General features: G+C 36.9%; 1 protein-coding gene across 1 annotated transcript in view; it reads left to right on the top strand.

The window, feature by feature from the left end:
• ctnnd2a (catenin (cadherin-associated protein), delta 2a) overlaps positions 1-21,506 on the top strand; it is a 143,986-nt gene that overhangs the window by 99,189 nt on the left and 23,291 nt on the right. The window contains exons 9-10 of the mRNA XM_081352181.1: positions 3,852-4,025; positions 7,540-7,690. Of these exons, the coding sequence (XP_081208307.1) occupies positions 3,852-4,025; positions 7,540-7,690 (325 nt within the window). The remainder of the gene's footprint in view (positions 1-3,851; positions 4,026-7,539; positions 7,691-21,506) is intronic.

Raw genomic sequence — 21,506 nt, 5'->3', positions numbered from 1 at the left:
AAATAGATTGACAAGGGATCAAGGGAAACACAAGGGCTATTACACAAGGGGTAACAAGCTAACAAGACACACCTGGGAACAATCAAACTAATCAACAGGGAAAACTACAACGAACTACAAACATGGCACTAGAAACAGGAAATACAACAAAAGTCCTTACAAGACACTAGAGATAGAAGCTTTATTTCACAGTAAAATGCTTTTCTGCCTTTGAAAGAGAATCGAGCATAATTTAGACATTTCATATCAAAATATGAATAACACAATTAACATTTTCGACACCAATTCATGTTTCAGTGAGTTCCCCAAATTACAGATTTACACGCCATCCTTTTATCAATTACTTCCTTTCCAAACGTAACGCTCACCGCCTACACAGAAACACACCGTCAGACAGTGAGTTTCCCCAGGGAAACGGCTTTGTCTACGGCTGATAAATCACGGTGTTTGTGGGCGTCAGACTAAAGGGAGGAGGAAAAAACCCAACCTTTTTACAGGCAGCTCCTCCATAGCAGAGGAAACTCTTCATTAATCTCACGCAAGAAAAAGCCAGCCGGGATCCTCCGTGCAGACGTGGAGGTGGGAGAGCAGTTGTGTAACACATCTCCCTCGGGAGATGTCCCGATCCAGAGGAGCCATAAAGCTACTAGCCAGTGATATACTGTAGCCGCTGATAGCTGAATATAATCCTCCTTAACTTTGATACTAGCTAAAGTAAGACCTGCGTTTGCTGCAAGAAAGAGATGTCCATCACAACATTTTCCAGTCTCTACATCCCTAACAAGAAGCAGGGAAAATTTTAATGCAGTCAGATTCGAATAATACATCAAAGCTATTGCTCTGTTGAGATTATGAGCGCATAGACTGTTTTATTAAACATAGTTTGGGGATATTTTGCATTTTCTTTTGCAGTTAAATATTTTTCCCTCATTCATCGCCTCAAAACCCATACATAAGTTTGCAGATCTGTTTTAGGATTCAGTCAGATGTGTCTCCTCCAATCAGATTACAGAAAGGAAGGAGATGCAAGGATACTCTATACCTGTTGTCCTGTAAAAATAGGGCCATTTCTCCCCATTACCTAAGGTGCCCTCTCGTATCATGTGCCGGAACTTTTCCTCAGCCGAGACGTTTTGAAAGAGGACACCTGGGCCTCCGGGCAACAGAAGGCTAATGTACTCTGTTAAATCATTTATCACTAAATGGCAGTGAGGTAGCCCAGGAAACCAGAGCGTGCCGCCGCGGCTCTGTCGGGGCAGGGCAGTGTTTAGCGGAGCTAATTGACTGAGAGGAGAGAGTATGTAAACCAGAGCAATTTCAACCCACCAAGCACTGATACCCTTCTTTGAGTTTACTCTGAGAAATGGTGCGTGGAGTGCTCATTACTCTCAAAGATTGCTGACAAGGAAAGGGCAAGAGAAAGTTTTTGACAATTTGAGATGTGGTTATACGCTCTGATAGTTCAGAAGAAGCATTAGGATCACATTGTCATTTTTAGATTTATCTTCACTCTCATTTTGTGCTTAAAGACAAGCATTTGAGCAGATTCGACTCATTCCAAAAAGACACAAATCAAGCTAGATTGGTACATTTGCTGAATAAAATATTCGTGGTGCACACCAGAGTTTAGAGGCTTAAAATGTGCAATAGTAATGGGTCAAGGACAAACATGGATGTGCGAGATGATGTATTGGAGAAGTTCTTAGAAATGTAATCTTTGTTGGTTTCATTGTTGTATTTTCATAAATATGTACATTATTTTCCATGAAAAGTGGTCAGATATGTACATTTTCCATGACAAGTGGTCAAATGTGTTGCCATCTAATAATAAAATATTGGGAACACTTTATTTTAGTGTTCGTTACACATGGTGCATGTTGTAGTTACTATAGTAATAACTATACATTATGCATAATAACCTTAAACCAAACACTTATCCTAACCCTATAGTAAGTGCATGTAGTTAATTAATATTACTCTGTACTTAAATGTATATTTACACCGTAAGGACACCTTAAAATGAAGAGTAGTTGTTTACAAATATCATGATTTTGTTTATCATCATTTTCTTAGGGTTATTCAATTTTACCTGAAATAACTTCTCTTTTATATTAATTAAATATCTTATAAATTGTAAAAACTTGGTCTACATGGGTCAACTTCTATATTTTTTTTCTTGTCAGTTGACAACAAAATGGCTGCTTGAATTTTAGTTACGCACTCTCACTTTGGCAAACAAAAGTTCTCAAAATATTAATGATATTTTAAAATAGAACTACTTTGTTGCTTGTGTTTTTAAATAAATAATAATATGAGTTTTTCTTCCAAGGATTTCAGCCTTTGTCTTTTTCACAATCTCTGGATAGACACGGTGTAAGGCTAAATGAGAGTGAAATGTTGCACTCACTGTTTGCATATAGTGAAACCACAGATTAATCCAAGCCTCCTCTCCACTTCTTTTGCGTTCAGCGTATGGAAAGCAGCAGCCTCACAGGGGCTTCTCCATCCTCCAGCAGTTGATTGAACAACAGAGGGGAGATGAAAACAGACTCATTAATAATGAAGGGAGAGTGAGGCTGAGTGCCAGAGCTGGTTTGAGATGCTGAGGTATTTCACAAGTTGCTGTGCCTGAAAGTAGGTCAGCCTTTGAGACCGGCACTTTTCAAACTGACTCACCCACACGCCTCAGAGTCAGCCGAACACAGGCTTACAGCTTGTCATTCCTGCCCGGGTCTGTGTTTATTCAGGCCCAGATTTGTCAAGAGATCTGTGTGTGTGTGTGTGCAGGGGGTTAAAGTCGACTTTTGTCCTGTACAGAATGACAGTGATTTTATCTCAGGAGTTCACCTGGTCGCTGTACTGTTGGTCGGATGCCTTAATGTTATTGATGGCAAATCTGATAACAAAAGATAAATAAATAAAACTAAAAAGTGTTTCTTGCTGCTAAAAATGAACACTCTGGAGGTATTTGCACAGTAATAGAAAACGCAGCAGTGTATAATACATCATATCATGATGAAGAGGAACAATTATTAATTCATGAATCTGACTCACTCAGAATGCAAACAATTTCTGATGTGGTTATCCTTATATCATTTTTTATTATGTAGATATATACTACTGTTCAAAATGTTTCGGGCTCATTAAGATTCAAGACATTTATTCTTTTATTCAGCAAAGAGGCATTAAATTAATCAAATGTGATTAAAGATATTTATAATCTTACAAAAGATTTTTATTCAAATAAATGCTGAATGCAGTCAAATAAATTGCATACAAATAATTGTTTTGAACTTTCTATTCATCAAATAATCCTGGGGAAATGGTTTGCACATAAATATTAAGTGGAAAAAACATGTTTCAATATTGATAATAATAATTGATAATAATAGTTTCGTCAGCACCATATTAAAATGATTTCTGAAGGATCATGTGACATTTAAGCCTGGAGTAATGATGCTGAAAATTCAGCATTCCTATCAAATGAATAAATTACATTTTAAAATACATTCAAATAGAAAGTTATTGAATTCTAAAAAAAAGTTTCCAAATATTTTTGTTTTTATACAAGCAGCCTTGGTAAATTTAGAAGACTTCTTTCAAAAACTTTTTAAAAAAACGTACCGACCCCAAAGTTTTGAACATTAGCGTATATATAATTCATACAGAACAGTAAGATCCTCACAGTAACTTCTCAGTCAGATCACATTTCTCATCGGCAGTCGAATGGCTGCTCGCTGCAGATTTATGTCAGTGTGAACACCCCTTTTAAATCTAAATGGTGAGGGATTTTGTGTGTCTCTCCCTATCTGACTTTGTTGTTTTTCATGTCACACTTTTTGTTTCTGTAGTGGGATGGTGTGGGACCGCTGCCAGATACTGCAGATCCCCCCAAGGGTATTCAGATGCTGTGGCATCCTTCGATAGTAAAGCCCTACCTCACCCTCCTGTCTGAGTGTTCCAACCCGGACACGCTGGAGGGGGCCGCCGGGGCGCTGCAGAACCTGGCCGCCGGGAGCTGGAAGGTAAGCCCTTGGCTCGGTGTGCAACACATATTGTTGTTGAAAATACAAATAAATGAACTGATATTTGTGTCAGCATTCATCATTGGTGATGAACTGTTTGAAATATATGACCATTTTGACCAATTTATATATTGATTTACCGCATCGTCCAATTTATTTATTTTTATTCTTAATTATTGATATCTTTCTGAGTGGAAGCCATTGTTTACTTGGGGTTAGGGGTAATTAAAAAATATTTTTAAAAGTATTCAAAGAATTTAATTTTTTTTTGAATATTTAATCATTATTATTTTAATTATCGTTATCTGTCTGAGTGAGTGCAAGCAAATGTAAATTTAGGGTTGGGGTATTTAAAGATTGAATGATTGATTTTTTTTATTTATATATTTTTTTTATATATTTTCTTTCTTTATATTTTTGTATTGATAGCATTAGGGGCCTTTAGAAACATTTTAAAAATATTCAAAGAATTTTAAAAAATAGATTAAAACATTTATTAAAAGTATAACAATTCATAGCAACATGCAAAGAACCACGAATCACTCAAAACACCTTAGCATAGCAACTTATTTTCAGTGAAGGGTATATTCGCTGCTGCCAGAATCTAAATTTATTAAACAGTGTGGCAAGAAATGGTGTAATATTGCTTTTTTCCTGATCTGAAAGTTGCTTTCACCAGATGTTTAAACCAGTACCAATCTCCCTCTTGGCTTCCGCTTCTCTCTTTGTTCTCACATCCTTTTTACCGTCTCTCAGCGACAAAAGCTTGTTTTACCTCTGTTGCTCGAGAGCTCTAATCCACCCGATGTGCTCTGCAAGATCAATACTCTCAGATGGAGACAGATGCAATTGGATTGGATTGGTTTTGAAGTCTCATAACAGGTTTAGACCCCCTTCAAGAAGTTAAATGAAAGCCACGTCCCTACGACCCCTCTCTACACCTATTGGGCATCAGGTTGTATACGTGTTTGTTGTTGGGTTGAGTTTGTAGGAGAGACAAACGGGAAAGCAAAAGAGAGAGGAAAAGACGGTGTCTGTCTGCCCAATTTGTCCGGTTCACAAGAATTGCCGCTCTGTTTGTTCATCTAGAAGAGCTGACATTGAGCCCTGGTTTAATATATGTGAACTAAGCTCTCTGTTTATGTTTTCAAAGTTCATCTTGGACAGTGGGATTAATAAATCCCACGCCGGGAGTTCTAGGAAATGGAAACAAAGCCCTTAACTTAAGACGGATATAAAAAAAACGCTTAAGCGTGAAGAATGCTTTGTCGTCAAGAACACATTTTCAATTACATTTTCAAGGATATTTATTTTATGGAATTACTTTTAGCACCGATACAAGTTGATTTGAACTAAATGACAGATTTACATTTCCACACAACCGTTTTTCTATTCCATTTCTCTTTTCCTAAATCTAGTAAGCTGCCTCTTAATAGAAACCAAGCGTCATAAATGAAACAGATTGCTTGTTAGACACCATGTTAGGCAGCATCCTAACTGCAAAGGAATCTCACAAGTGATTGATTTGAAACACTCTACATCTGCAGCAACTCAAGCAACTCAAACTCAAAAAGTTTCTTGAGTTTCTTAAAAATTGAGCTTTGCCATCAATTAAAATTACATTTTAAAATACACTGCCCTCAAAAAATAAAGTCGCTGTTTGGATTTAAATAGGCAATTAAGTCTATGACTGAATTATTATTGCAGTTATTATTCTTCTAACCCTAATTGATGGAGTGTGTAGCTTTTCATTTCTTAAACAACCATGTAGGAAGAGACATCATGGCCATATTACAGGATGACAATGTCAAGATTCATCAGGCTCAAATTGTGAAAGAATGGTTGGGAGGGAGCTTGAAGAATCATTTTCACAAACTTTAAATTCATTGAAAGTCTTTGGGTTGTGCTGGAGTGCTCGACTCTTGCATTGTCAATACAAGATCTTAAACAAAAAATGATGCACCTTTTGATGGAAATTAATGTTGTGATGTTATTTCCATCGAAAAAGGGTCTGTCAGGGTCTCCATCAATTAGGGTTAGAAGAATTGTTGCCAAACTTAACATACTAGAAACATAATAATCCCTGCAGTAATGATCCAATCATAGACTCTTAAAGTCCCCCTGTGGTGAAAATCAAGTTTTTAATGTTGTTTATATGTCTATATGGTGTTTTTAATATTCTTAATTAAGACAAGTGCAAATTCATAAGTCAACATCATTGTTGAGTATTTTCTCCTTAAAACTGCAGTGATCCAAAGACAGTCTCAAAAACGCGGTTTGAAATCGCTAGTGTTTCTGACGTCAAAAACTACCTTGTACCCAATCAGGTCAACGTGTGATCGTCAACGAGTGGATCTCTGAGCTGGTGTGAGTGAGTGGAGGCGGGGCTAATTTGCATATTCATAGAACAGCGTATACTAAATGAGGCAAGGGTGTAGAGTTATATTCAAGCTATTTTAAGGCATGAAGATTTTTTGTTGTTGTTGTTTTTCAAGAAAAAAACATTTTAATATGTAATTTTGGTGATCAAAGATGAGTTTTAAGGGATAAAATGATTGACTACAGGGGGACTTTAAGCATTTTACTTTTTAAATCCAAAATGCGGCTTGTTTTTGGCCGGGCATTTAAATAAAAAACTGTTATTTTAAATTGTACAAAATATTTCACAATATTAATGTTTATATATAATATATTATACAATATATTATAATATTACTATCAAATATATATTTTTATATTATTATTATATTTCATCAAATAAATAAATAATTTGATCATAAGAGACTTTAAAAAAACATTTTAAAACAATTTCCGACTCCAAACTTTTGAACGATAGTCCAAGTAGTTTATTTATGATCAGTATTTTGCTATATGTGATTAATCTTTTCAATACACTTGGAAATGACTTACATCTGTGACGGACCCATGTGATGCTTTTGAATTTGTGCAAAATGAGGTATCTTATTAGATAGCCTGTTGTTTAAAACAACTTTCAAGTCTTAAGTGCTCCTATGTGTGTAAATGCTGATGTTGGCAGCTCACAAGACAGAGCCTCTGTCATTGTGTTATTGTCTCTCTTTTTCTTATGCACACATACAGAGGTCATCATAAATGAGGAATGTGAGGGGATGCCCTTTGGGTCGTATGCTGCGGTCTCCCCTGTTGCAGCAGAAGTGCCGGGTAGCAGAGAGTCTAATCTGAGCTGACACTCCGTCACTGATAAAGCCTGATCCCACAGCTGGGGTCATACATAGAAAACCTGTGAGAGCAAAAGCTCTGAGCTAGTATTAGTCTTTCACTGTAACCTGGGGAGTGTGATTACACTGTCAGCGGGAAGCTGAATCAAAATGAGACACTTTACAGACATCTGCCCACATGTCATATCCAACTATGAAATGCACCTCATGGTCTCCTAAAAACAGCTGATATGTAGAACTATATATAGTTGGGAAACTGTAATAATATTGTCATATTTAGCAACTTATATCTGTTTATTTGTATGTGTCTCCCCTAGTGGTCAGTGTACATCCGTGCGGCAGTGAGGAAAGAGAAGGGTCTGCCCATCCTCGTGGAGCTGTTGAGGATAGACAACGACCGCGTGGTGTGTGCCGTCGCTACCGCGCTCAGAAACATGGCCTTGGACATCAGAAATAAAGAGTTAATCGGTACGGCCCTTTTTTTCCCCTCTCTTGACTGTCTTCTTTTATTCACTTTGTTTCAAATGGTTCTGAGCCCTCAGATTTGTAGAGCTCAGGGTTAACAGCTGTGGTCTCGTTGGCTTCTCTGTAATGGAGGCCAGTCTCTTGTGTTAGCCAGTGAGGTAATGAGTGCTGTTCATAGCTCTCAGCTCAAAGGAAGATAACTGTCATTTTATTATTACACATTTTCTGGCCACTCATCATTTTAAATGGGTTAGGAGGCATCAGGCTGCACATTCTAGGCTTGGGACAGATTTTGTGGAACTGTTTAAATATGGTTTGGATTTGGGTTTGTTTTTGTTTTTGTTTTCATTGCTGACTTTACTGGACATAGGATGCAACTCAAAAATTTTTCATTGAGGCTAATCGTTTGTTCAAAAGTAACTGTTTTGGTTTCATTTTGGGTTGTTTTGTTTTGGTCTGATAGGTTTTTTGGTGGGGTTTTTGCAGCTGACTTTACTTACATGCAACTCAAATGTTTTGAAGTTTTGCATGGAGGCTACTCAAGTTGTTCCTTTTGAACTGCTTTGATTTTGTTTTGTATTTTGTTTGTTTTCTTTTGGTTAGGTTTTCATTTGTTTTGTTTTGATATTCTGCATCGTTTGTTTTGGTTAGGATGTTTTGTTTCTTTTTTTATTGTTTTGTTCGACTGACTACTGAAAGTGAGTTTTGTGGTTTTGTTTGGGGGCAACTTAAAAAAGGATTGTTCCAATCTAACTGTTTTGGTTTTTGCTTTGGCTTTTTGTCTGTTTTTGTTTTTTTGCTTGTGTTGGTCAGCTGACTTTACTTTACTGAAAGTGACATGCAACTCAAAGGTTTCAGAGGCTATTCAAAGGGTCACTCCAAATAAAAGTGAGCAACTGTCTAAATCCCGTCACAAAGGGCCCATCCTCAGCATTATAAGCAAAGCGTACATATAATTGCCACTTTATAATACATATCATTTTGAAATTTCTGATCATGAGTGGCACATCCTCAATTAATTTATTAAACTGAGGTCATTCATTTGTAACTAAAAACCCAACAGAAAATATCAGTTTCTTGTAAATTGATGTCTTTTCATGTTTACCTCAAGTGCCACAAAAAGCAGCCATGCTCAAATTTAAATAAATATGAAATAATGACCCATGGCTAAAATGTATGTAAATGTTTTATTTGCTACAATAATTTTATGGATTGATTTTGCTGTGTTAATAAGGTAACAATCACATACAATATACAAGTGTGGGGTGTTCCAAACGCGTATATTGTTCTCACAAAACCCTTCAGAGTGCTCACTTCAAGTGCTCTGCCCTTCAGAGTGAGTAGGGCAAAGTGATGCTCACTTTCAATGGAATTCGCCCAATATCTTTTTTGAGTGGTACTTCATCACGTTTCCACTGTTTAGAACAAGATTAGCATGGAAGAGATGCGTTTAATCGCTTGCCACGCTGCACCGCATTAGGAGAGCTCAGGTTATGCCTCTAAATAGGGAGGACAATGTTTTCACGGTCTTTCATTGTCACTGCTGACAAAAAATTAACCTTTTCTGTTTCAGTAAGAATAAGATGCTGGTAGTTCTTTCATTGTTTACTCTCAATGAAGAGGTGAAGAGGGTCGAAGGGACTCTGTTTAGGATAGTATAATTGACCATAAACAAACAACTCCAATCACGTGTCATTATTTTTGAGGTTCCTGCAACTGTGATGTGACCTTACCTTCATACAGAGCTGCTGGTGTTTCGCACTGCACTGCCTCAGAATTAAACATATTAACAAGTACATGACAGGATCAGACACTGGGTCCGCTGCGGGTCCCTGTTGTCTCATGCTGACCCGTCACATCAGGTGCATAATTAGAGCTTGTTTTCTTTCTTCCTTCATCCCATCTCACACTGATTCACACCATTTCAAATTCTCCCAGTGACATCACCAGCAGACTATTGATCTCACCCTCTAATTAACGTGGTTTCCCTGGCGAGTCTCGCCGTCTCCATGGAAACGGCTCCCCAGTCTCGTTCTGCTGCCCCTCTCAGCTCCCAAAAACAACTGGTGCGTATTTGCCACCTGGAGTCTGCCTAGATTTGCACATCATCCAAAATCATTCAGATCGCATCGTCTTCATTATACTTCGCCATTGAAATGTGCTTCCTGTCTTTGTAGATTTAGCATGTATAGATGCATAGATAATTCAAAAATAAATTGCATACAGTACGTGATGCACGTGTAAATTGCTATATTTATCAGATTGCAGAGTTTATAAATAGTACATTCGGACTCTAAATTGATTCGTATTGACAGAAGTGTGTGCATGTAAACACGGTCTGTGACTGGCGGCTACTCTCACACTTTGCTTTTATAGACGATTCAACATGGCCATCCATCAAAAGATTCTGAGAGCCGTGAGCAATAAAATCAAGTTTTTGTATATTCTCCCACAGTCTTGTCTTTTCATCAGTGATATATTTTACATGTTTGATCACTGAATCTATATTTGAACTATTTTACAAAACATTTAGCTCAGGGATGGAAACTGGGAACATTAATTGAATGTTAATAGCCCATTCAGTTATGCCGTTTGATCATGTATTAGATTGAAGATTGATTGTTTGTATAAATTAATTTAACCATCTAGTTTCACAGCATCAAGCTTTATCCTGGAGTTTTGATACTGTATTCTTCTGATAAACTGCACCTTGAAAGATTTTTACACGAGGTTAAAAGAGAATTGATTTTGCTGCATTTTAGTTTTATGTACACTTTTGAAACTCATTGACATTTATAAGCCCTCAGGTACAGTATAAATGTAATCTCTGTTTCTGCTTTGCCCTTTTCTCTTTTATAATTATTTTTAAGTTACGCTTTATAATAACTTTCATTAATAAATCATTAACAAACATTATATAATGCTTAACAGATCATTAGTTAATATATATTCACAAAGCTTGAAATATGAGATAATGTGCTTGTTAATGTTTACTAATGAACTTATTAAACACTATCTAATGTACATTAAAATGCTTACAAATGACATTAAACTTTCAATTCAGATCATGCACTTCATGAAAAATGTCTTTAAACTTCAGTTCATAATTACCTAATGCACTTTTTTTACATTTACAAATGCAAAAGCATGTTTGATCCAGATGTTCAACAGAAAATTGAACAATATAAGAATGACTGTTCCCACTTTATATTATATAGTGTCTTTAACTACGAAGTATTGTTAGGTACAATGTGTTCATATTCTATTACGAAAAAACACTTGCTATTAAAGGAGAACTCCGGTCAATTTTGACATTGAGCTCATTTTTTTGTAAATTTGGAGTGCTGTCAATACAGAGAACAACAACAAAAATCGGTGTTGCCTACACCGTGTTATCCTCTTTTTAAAATTTGCACCCTGTTGACTTCAATGGGGCAAGTTTTAAACCAGCTTTTAGCCTCTTAACATCCTTGATGTGTCATTACAAGTGCACAGCCAATGTGAGTGATTCCTTCAGAGTGATCACGGGTGAATCTGACTGCAGTAGATGTGAAAGATATTAATAAAAATGATGTTATTTCAGCCAGCGCACATACCTGTATTTACATCCTGTTTTCGGTCGAAGTCCATAGTAATCGATTGTCGAGTTCACGCGCGTGATCATAGGTAACTAAACCTATGCGTGTGAACTCGACAATCGATTACTATGGGCTTTGACCGAAAACAGGATGTAAATACAGGTATTTACAAAAAAAATTAGCTCAATGTTAAAATTGACCGGAGTTCTCCTTTAAGGTGTGATACGGTTAAGTTAAGGACTGGTGTAGTGGTACAGATAGGTTTAAGGCTTGGTTAAGGGGTCAAGGGGGGTCAATTTGATTTATTATAAGGGAAACCGTTTCAAACTGTTTATATTACATTGTTTTTAAAAATAAGTAAGTGAAAAAAAATGTATTTGTTTTCTCCTGTTGATGTATGATTCAAGGAATATCCTGTTTAATATTTAGTGTTACCGGAGAGAGAAGCACTTCATCCACTGGATTTCCTTGCATGTGAGACAGAATTTGGGATCTTTTTATAATTTCATATTTTAAAAAAAAATGACTGTTACATCTACATATATATCTTGTTGTTATTAAAAAATATATGATACAATTAAATATATATTTTTATTTCGATTTAGATTTTTTTTTATTTAGATGTATATACAATATCAATGTTTTTTATTTATTTATATATATATTACTATTTTATGGGCTCTAAGAAATATTTTGTGTATTAGCAGCTGAAAAAACTTGGTCTACAAACCTCTGCGTTAAGGAGGAGAACATGTATAGTTGTCAGTGGGGTTTATGTAAGTTTCGGTGGCTGAGCTTTAAACATAATGTAATCCCCAAGATGCTGTTTGAGGCTTCAACACACACAACATCAGGCGTAACGGGCATGAATGAACACACACACTCACAAGTTAAGCATAGCATTGGATGAGCAGCAGAGTAGTTTGATTTGTAATCGGAATGGCTCTCCAAACTTTCAGGTGGCAAAACTTTTCCAGACGTTGAAATAGGAGGGTATTGGTGTGGGCATACGGACCATAATGAGACACGTTCTTCAGAGGACTAGCAGACAAAGCTCGGTGGATTTGTTGGAAATGTTTGAAGTTGTGCTGCAGGTTTGAAAAACAGCTTTACTCGGCTTGTTTCGAAGGTCCGACATTTCAGTTGATGGAGAGGGATTTGAAAAGTTCTGATCCATCATTGAAAGTTTCATCTCGGATTTGATGACTGAAAGACTCATATTAGCCGCCCACCTGCACACAGGATGAGAAAAGAGGGCATGTGCTCAACAGAGTGGCCTTTAGAGAAATAACCGAGTGTGTGTGTGTGTGTGTGTGTGTGTGTGTGTGTGTGTGTGCGCAGCTGTGACCAAACGACGTCCTCTCTCGCTTCAATTTGCAGCCAATCTTCCCATCTCTCACACGCTCCCTCATGCATCCGTTTGGTCATTTTTCCATCTTCCCTTCCTTTATCTGTTTTTCTCTCTTTCATTAGGAGATTGCCAGAGGTGCCTAGAAGCAAAAGAGCTGCTTCATAATAATGACACTAGAAAATCACCACTTTATCTTTTCTGTGGCTAAATCCAGCCATTCAATCTATCTTTCCATCTGTCCCGGCTCCCCTCCATAAGGTGGCTCTATTTAAAATTGCATCCATAGGTCTTCAGTAAGATGCGTTTGCTTTTAATCCATTATGACAGACATCAAAGGCGGAAACAGGGAGTGATATAGCGCTTGAAAGCCACGCTGCCGGATGTTCTCCTTTTAAATATTCTCCATGGTGGCTGATTTCCAATTCAATTTGCTCCCTAACCTTTAAGAATAATTTTGTTTTAAGGTCTGTCTTCGAATGCCTTGTCTTCTCTTTTATGTCCAAGTCGGTCATTTTCTGCCAGTGGGGTTTGAACCTGCTGTTAGCTTCGTTAAATAAATAAAAAAACACCCTCTTTGGATCCATTTAAATGTTATTGCAGGATAAAGGCTCACAGAAATGCTGCCCAAAGACTTTCACCACTGTGTGACATTTCAAACCCAGCCGAGAACCCTCAGGCCTTCATGGAACATTTTACCAACTCTCTTTGAACTCAGACAGAGAATATTAATGATCTTCATTTTATTCAGATCCATTTTAATATGCCGTTTCAGTCATTATATGCGGTTGTCAACCACCTGTGTGTGTGCTTCCCAGAGAAACAGAGTGATGTTGCTTTCAGCTTAAAGGGATAGTGTAATAAAAATGCTATCATTATTTACTCATCCGTTATGAGTTGTTTTTAACGTGTCCACAATGATACTGTAATTATTTTATCTAAAAAAATCAATAATAATATATACATATTAATCAAATATATTTATTAAGCAAAACAAAATGAAATTAACTTCAACTAAAAATAAAGTAAAAAATAAATACATTTTGATGTAAACATAATAATAAAGTATGACATTAAATATAATGAAATAATGAAAATGAAGCTGAAACTAAAGGTCAGCCAAATTGTCTTATTAATTTTTCTTTTTTTTACCATATTACAATTTAGTGAAATTATCCATAATGATTATAGTTTAATGGCTTTGCAGTGTGAGCAAGTGCACTGCCTTTCTAAACATTGGGGTCAGTAAGATTTTTTTTTAAAGAAATTGATATTATTATTCTACAAAGATGCATTCAAATGACCAAAAGTGACAGTAAAGACTTTTACTTATTACAACAACAAAAAAAAAAAAATCTATTTCAAGTAGATGTTGTTCTTTTGAACTTTCTATACATCATACAATCCTGAAAAATGTATCAGAATAACAAAAATATTAAGCTGCACAACTTTTTTCAACATGATGATGATAATAATAAGCAATGAAGCATCATGTGACACTGAAGACTGAAGAAAATTCAGCTTTACAATCACAGGAAAAAAAAATACATTTTAAAATATATACAAATAGAACACAGTTATTTCAAACTGTAATAATATTTCACAATATTGGTGTTTTTAATATATTTTGATTAAGTAAGTGCAGCCTTGATGAGCATAAGAAACTTCATTCAAAAACATTCACAAATCTTACAGACCCCAAACTTTTGAAAGGCAGTATATATGATACTATATGCATGTTAAATTAGGCCAGTTGAAGACCCCAACTGTATTTTATTATTTTATGCGTGAAATTCAAACAGAGATATTTTGAAAGAATACGTTCTTGCAACATAGTGTACAAGTCAAAACTTGTATATTGCTTTTTGCTTAGTTTTTTGTCCTATCTACTTTTGTGCAGGGACGGATTGATAATCTGTGCGTTCTGGAAAAGTCCAGAACGGCCGTCCAACCGAGGGCCGTCGGCACCAAAAAAAAAAAAAAAAAAAAAAAGTCTAATAAAGCAATATGAACAGCCAACAGCAGGGGCACTAATACGATCACTTATACTACGTGTAAAAAACAACAACTGAGGAAGAAGAGTCGGCCTAGGCTACTGTCTATGGGCTATAGCCACTGACAGAAAGTTAGTTTTATAAGGCTGCACTTTTAAATTTGCTTACATTATATTTGAATAGCAAGTGGTCTCCAACGTGGTGCCCGCTAAACACATTCTATAAATAGCCCCATAGAATATTTCGTTCTGTATTGACAGGTGCAGTATTTGAAAATCAATAAAAAAAATTTAAATTGCATTTATATTTGCATTTATGTCAAACCCTAGACACTTTCAAACATCAAAATGACATTTATTAATATGTATTCGTGTCAAAATGTCATATAAACATCTTTTCCTATTCAATTTTGCCTGGAAACGCTTCCAAGACGCTTGCGTGTCGCGTGAAAAATAGGCGTCGGTTCTATTTCTAGCAGGCACGCGTTTTCCGCGCGGCTCGAGCCGCGCCTGAGACGCGCGTGTCACGCATACCCCTTTTCCACCAAAAAAGAACTGGTTCGGAACTGGTGCTGGTTCAAAGTTGGTTCAACTTGCGAACCTTCTCAGAACCTGTTTGTTTTTCCACTGACTAGAGAGCCCAGCGAACGACGTCATCACTGTGTACGTTGCCATAGGCTACGTCTTAAGGGGGTGTACACCACCTGAAAATCCAATAACATCAGCATTTTTCTGATTTCTGTAAATGAATATAAAACTTGCAGCACAGGGTGAAGTCAGTATACATTAACTACGATATGAGACACATGCAAATTTAATATAAAACTATGTAACGTCGGTTCAATGGCGCTCTGTTGCGCGGCAGGATTTTGAACACGGTCCTGAGCCGTTGCTGGGCGCCGCGGACAGACGCCGAAAGGCACCGCCGGTGTGTGTACACTTCTAGAGAATAATGCGTTCAAATTTAAAAGACGCGGCGCGTCGCTGAGCTGAGCTGCGCGTCCGGTGTGCGACCCCCTTTAGCTTTCCTAGAAACACTTGCGCCAAATTCAAACATAACAATTACAATGGCGGAATACATCGTCTTTCTGCAAATGTTTCTCCTTGCTTTGCGATCCTATATTGGGGTCAGAACAAGACGTTTAGAACACATTTGTGCTGTTCGGACGGAGGTTACGTTCGAGAAGAAGTTCAACAATAACCCCGCCTCCAGCATGACGTGGATAAAGAACGGTTCTAGTCCAGCAAAGAGTTGGTGCCGCTTTGGAACCAATTTTCCTGGCCGAGAACCGGTTCTTTGGCTGTCGAAACACAAAGAACTGGTTCGCGAGTAGGCACCGGCTCCGAACCGGCACCAGCACTGCCTTGGTGGAAAAGGGGTAGCAGGCAGTGTGCAAGCTCTAACCTGTTAAAGGGTTAGTTCACCCAAAAATGAAAATTCTGTCAGTAATTACTCACCCTCATGTTGTTCCAACCGCGTAAGACCTTCGTTCATCTTCGGAACACAAATTAAGATATTTTTGATGAAATCTGAGCCAAGTCGGAATCCTCCATAGGCTGCTATGGTGTCCGAAACTTGCTGGCCCAGAAAAGTTATTAAAGATATCGTTAATACAGTCCAAGTGACTACAGTGGCTCAATCTTAAGTATATCAAGCGACGAGAATACTTTTTGTGCGCAAAAACAAACAAAAATAACGACTTTATTCCACTTTTCATTTCCTTCTCTCTGGACCTTTAGTTGGTTTGCGTAGTATTTTGGCGCAGCGCGTTGTGTACACGTCACCACGTAGGCTCACTATTGGCCGACGCCCGTCATGTTTGTGCTGCGTGATGACGTGTACACAGACGCGCAGCGCAAAAACACTACGAGGCCCAGAGAGAAGGAAATGAAAAGTGGAATAAAGTCGTTATTTTTGTTTGTTTTTGCGCACAAAAAGTATTCTCGTCGTTTGATATACTTAAGATTGAGCCACTGGAGTCACTTGGACTATATTAACGATCTCTTTAATAACTTTTCTGGGCCAGCAAGTTTCGGTCACACTAGCAGCCTATGGAGGATTCCGACTTGGCTCAGATGATTTCATCAAAAATATCTTAATTTGTGTTCCGAAGATGAACGAAGGTCTTACGCGGTTGGAACAACATGAGGGTGAGTAATTACTGATAGAATTTTCATTTTTGGGTGAACTAACCCTTTAACATGGGAGCCGAAATAAAAACGGACACGCCACGCAGCTGAGACGCTTACGCCACGCAGCCAGTGTGTAGCCGGCCTTACACAGTGATGCGCGATCCACTGAGAAGCATTTAAATTCAGCGCAGAATTCTCTATCTCTATTATAAACCCACAGATGACTATGTGATTTAAGCTTGTAAAAAGCCAGATGAAACAGCGCTGATATTCTCAACATATTGACGCAAAAAAAAAAAAAAAACAGGCGAAACATTGTTCCGAGAAGTGAACAAACCAGTTAGAAGACATTCACACCACAACTTATGAATTAACTTTAGTAAAACAAACTTTTTTTGGCAGAAATGTGCCTGTATTCATATTAAAAATGCTGTTATATTAATATAGTCATGTATAAATGTATTAAATGTAATGCAGTAATGTTTTTGTTTAGAAGTTATGGCAGTTTATTTATTTATTTATTTTTTCATTTATATTTATGTTTGGTCTACTGTTTTTGATAACACATACAATAGGTTTATAGACAATCAACAAAAAAATCAATTATATTTTCAGGATTTTTCAGGATTTTTTTTAACGCTTTTAAGTCTGAACCAGAATATCAAGATATTTTATTATTTCCCATATGATGGTGAAAAGTAAAAAAACTTCACCATGTTATGTATAATAAATATTGGAGTATGACAAATAAAAATTCCTTCTAGATTATTTTATCCCTTGAGGTATAGCCCTCGCACACAAAAAGGGTTAGAGACCCCTGGTATATAGTAACTATATGTTTTATAATTACAAGTTTGTGTAATTTGGGGTTACAGCCAGTGACATTTCATTATTTGTATTTTATGGCATTGTAGGCTACATTTTTTGTTTTTATTTGAAAGCTGAGGCTTCATTAATAAACACAACCCCAATTATCATCATTGGTTTTGAGATGTTACTTGCTGTGAATACCTTGTCTGATAGGCTACAGTATTGTGGCATATAGGCTATATCAGGACATCCTGGCTAGTGTCTGTCGCACACGGCTAGAGGCGAATGGCCGGATGATGGGCCTATTTGGGAGAAAGTCCAGGGCTGTTTTTTAGCCCCAGTCCGTCCCTGCTTTTGTGTTATACAGAAAGAGCAGACAGGTTTGGCATGACATGAGTAAATAAATAATAACACTGAACTTTTCCTGTAATGTCCTTTACAGCGTAGGTCTGCTAACTTGGTCGCCGAGAATTTAGCGTACATAAAAGCAGCAATAACGGAAGGGCGCTCTCTCTCTTTGTAAATGTCTGTGTGTGCGTGTGTATTTGTGGAGCTCATGATGGCCCAGGGCCGTGTAGCTGATTGCCTGTTTTGCGGGAGAATGGGCTGTTATAGGCTGGAGGGTCTGCACTTACCTCTGATTACCACTATGCCTTCGCATTCCCAAGAGCTCGTAGATGAAGCACTCTAGTGAGTCAAGGTTAGCCTTGAGTCATATACAGTCGCTAGATCTCATCGTCATGTAGCAGAACCGTCCGGCTGAGTCCATAAAGAGACTCTTCATTTATCACGAGGAGTGTGAATGTGTTACTTAAAGCCCTTTTTACTTCACCAGTGTTGTTTTTCATTCTCATGCTGACTTTGAGATCTCCACATCGGTGTTCAGAATTAAACCTGTCTGAATTGCAGTACTTCATGTTCTTGAAAATCAGCAGCTTAAAGAGTCCGTAGCTCGTGATTACTCGTAATCATGCAATCTGTGTTTCATTGTGATAAAACAGCATAAAACTGGACTAAAAATGTCCCACACTTCACCTGTTTCACCTCTTCATGCCACTCTTCCTCTGTGGGATCCTGATCACTTTTTTTTTTGTCAGATTTGATCCATCATATCATGTGCTATAACTTTTCATATACAATTTTGACATCTTTCCCGTTCAGTCTTTTATACACCAATTACATTTATTGTGACCTTTCACATTAAACTGTGAAAATTTTGGAGATTGAATGAACGAAGAGATATCACTGATCAATAATTGTTAAAAATATATATATATAATAATAATTTATTAGGTAAATATCATATTTTTCCTCCAGTTCGCTGTTCTGAGAAACCTCACGTCTCATTGGACCGCCTCCATATTGCCAGCTCACGCAAGACAGACGATTTTGCCTGCGGGTACAAGATAAGGAGACACCAATTAACTGGAAGCTTATTGGTGATAAAACGAAGCCCTTCTGCAGTATGCTTCATGTAGAAAATGATGTCTGTGTTTCTTCTTCGGAGACCATTTGGAATTAGCGGAAAGAATTGAACAGCTCTAGATTAATTTCATTAGCTGTGTGCTTCTGTGATAGAATAATAGGGTGCTAGAAGGAGAAGGACTTTTCTGTGTTTCAAAGGTCAATTTATTGAGCGTTTGGATGATTAAAGTGGCAAGAAGTCTGGAAAATACTCAGTTGCAAACTATGTTCTTGTTCTTATTGAAATTGGATGGCTACTTCACAGAAATATCTTGTAAGCTTGTGTTTGTACACCGGTTTTACCAATAATACAAATTTCTACACAATAGCATTTCATGTTTTGTTCTTAGTTAAAATTAGAAATCCTCTGGAGCAGCAAAACAACAACAAAATGACAAAATGTAGACACTTGCGATATATGCCTATTGGGCTTCCCTCAAGCTGTTTGCATTTCTCCATTGCAGAATTAAATGTGTGACATGTAGGCAATTCTAGATTCTAGATGACATGGCAGTACCAATTGAGATGTGTTGAGATCATTTTAAGCAATTTAGATAATTTCTCTTAAATAATTTTCTCTTTATTTATTTATCTTTCTAGATTTCTGTCATCAGTGGCGGCTCATGGATTTTAAAATAGAGTATTCTAAAATGATTATCACTATTAACTGTAAAAAAAAAAATGTATCTTTTGACAAATCAATTTAGATAATGTGGTTCAGATAACATAATAATTTAAGTTTCTATCTATTAAACCAATCTCCTTTGTTGTATTAATTCAAATTTTTAATTTCAATTAACTTAAAATTTTAAGGCAACCAGGAAACTTACTTTAAGTCAAACCAACATTTTTTTACAGTGTTTAAAATTTATTTATTTTTTTGTCACTTTTAGACGTTAAAATATAAATATAATTTCACTCACCTAGCCTATAGTTTGAAGAAAAATCCATCCTTCTGTCCATTTAGATGTCAAAAAGAGCACTTTCAAAACTCGTATTCAAAGAGCAAGTTCGGCCATTTACTAATGCTTATTGCTGTTTATATATCCAACTTCGGCATGGGGTCTGCCTTCATTTTTCATTTGTAGCTGATGCTCGAATGGTATCTTGATAAATTTGTTTTCAATCAAATTCTCTCCATAATTAAGGTATCAAATCAGCGGGAGCAGTTCAAACTAATATCACGCAACTTACGCCTCTGCGATGATTGGTTAATATACCAAGGGAGGCTACCCTACTCTGCGATGTGTTTTTTTCTCAACACTCTAACCGCTGAATCTGAGATACTCGATGGTGATTGGCTAAGTTTGTAGTAATATTTTATGCCATTACAATGATGAAATAACAAACAAGAAATTCACATTCTGAGACATGAAATGAATAACTGAATTTTATAACATTAAATCATCCTTCTCCCATTTGCCACCTCCCCTGATGAGTCGCCACCGTCTGTCATATATAATAAGTGTATATCTGGTGGGCTGGAAGTCTATATCTGCCTATAGTAAACTTGCAATCTCACAATGTAACTTTATATCTCACAAATCTCACAGTGTGACTTTATATCTCGCATTGTGACTTTATATGTCACACTGTGGCTAGGCCCTTTCACACACAGTCTTTACTGGTAAATCACTGTTTAAAGATAGAGTTTAAAGATCATTTCCAATGACTGACATCACAGAATTTACCGGCATTTTGGTGCAGAATGGTCTCTTTAATGGTAAAAATCCAGAACGCTGTTGCTTGTGTGAACAGCATATTTGTGTAATTTACTGTACCAGTAAAGTCATTCTTGTAATTTTACAGTAATTTACTTGGATTACTGTGTTAAAGGGGCTTAAATCTCACAATGTGACATTATATTTTTCAGTGCAACTTTATATCTCACTAAATGTTTATCTTTAACTTAATCTCACAATAAGTCTTGTTCACTGTCCACTGTGCTTGTGAATCCATGCCATTTTTTTTCAGTTGGTTGTAATTTCAGGGTAAATTACTGCAGTCTTTCTTTGTATGGCATTAAAAGTGTGTGTAAACAAACATTGTATTTGCTGCTTTGATATGGATTCTGCGTGGAGTAAAACCACTCTAGGCAAATTTAACCATATAATTGGCTCATAATGCCATGAGGGGGTGTCCCGTACAGCACTGGCTGAAGAAGAAGCACTCAACATCTTGTAGCGATCATTGCGCTTGTGATTGCCTGTTAATATCACTTAGTGTGTTACAGCAGAAATTTATCTCATGCTTCACCAACACAAACACATAAACTCAAGAATCATATTGTTTCTCCCACTGGTCAAGTTATTTTTCCAGTGCTGTGTGAGCGTTGCCAAGTCGATTTGAATTACACATCCCCTGCTGTTCTGTTAATGTCAAAGTTTTCCCAATTTCTCATATTTTATTTCCTTTGTTCAAGTAGCTCGAGTCATATATCCGCTCTGCAGTCAGGATAACACCCCCTCCATAGAAATCCAGTGATGCTTCAAC

This window comes from Scardinius erythrophthalmus (assembly GCF_964197995.2).
Source record: "Scardinius erythrophthalmus genome assembly, chromosome: 22".
NCBI lineage: Eukaryota > Metazoa > Chordata > Actinopteri > Cypriniformes > Leuciscidae > Scardinius > Scardinius erythrophthalmus.
Note: the sequence above shows the minus strand (reverse complement) of the source record. Positions and strands in the feature narration are given on the sequence as shown.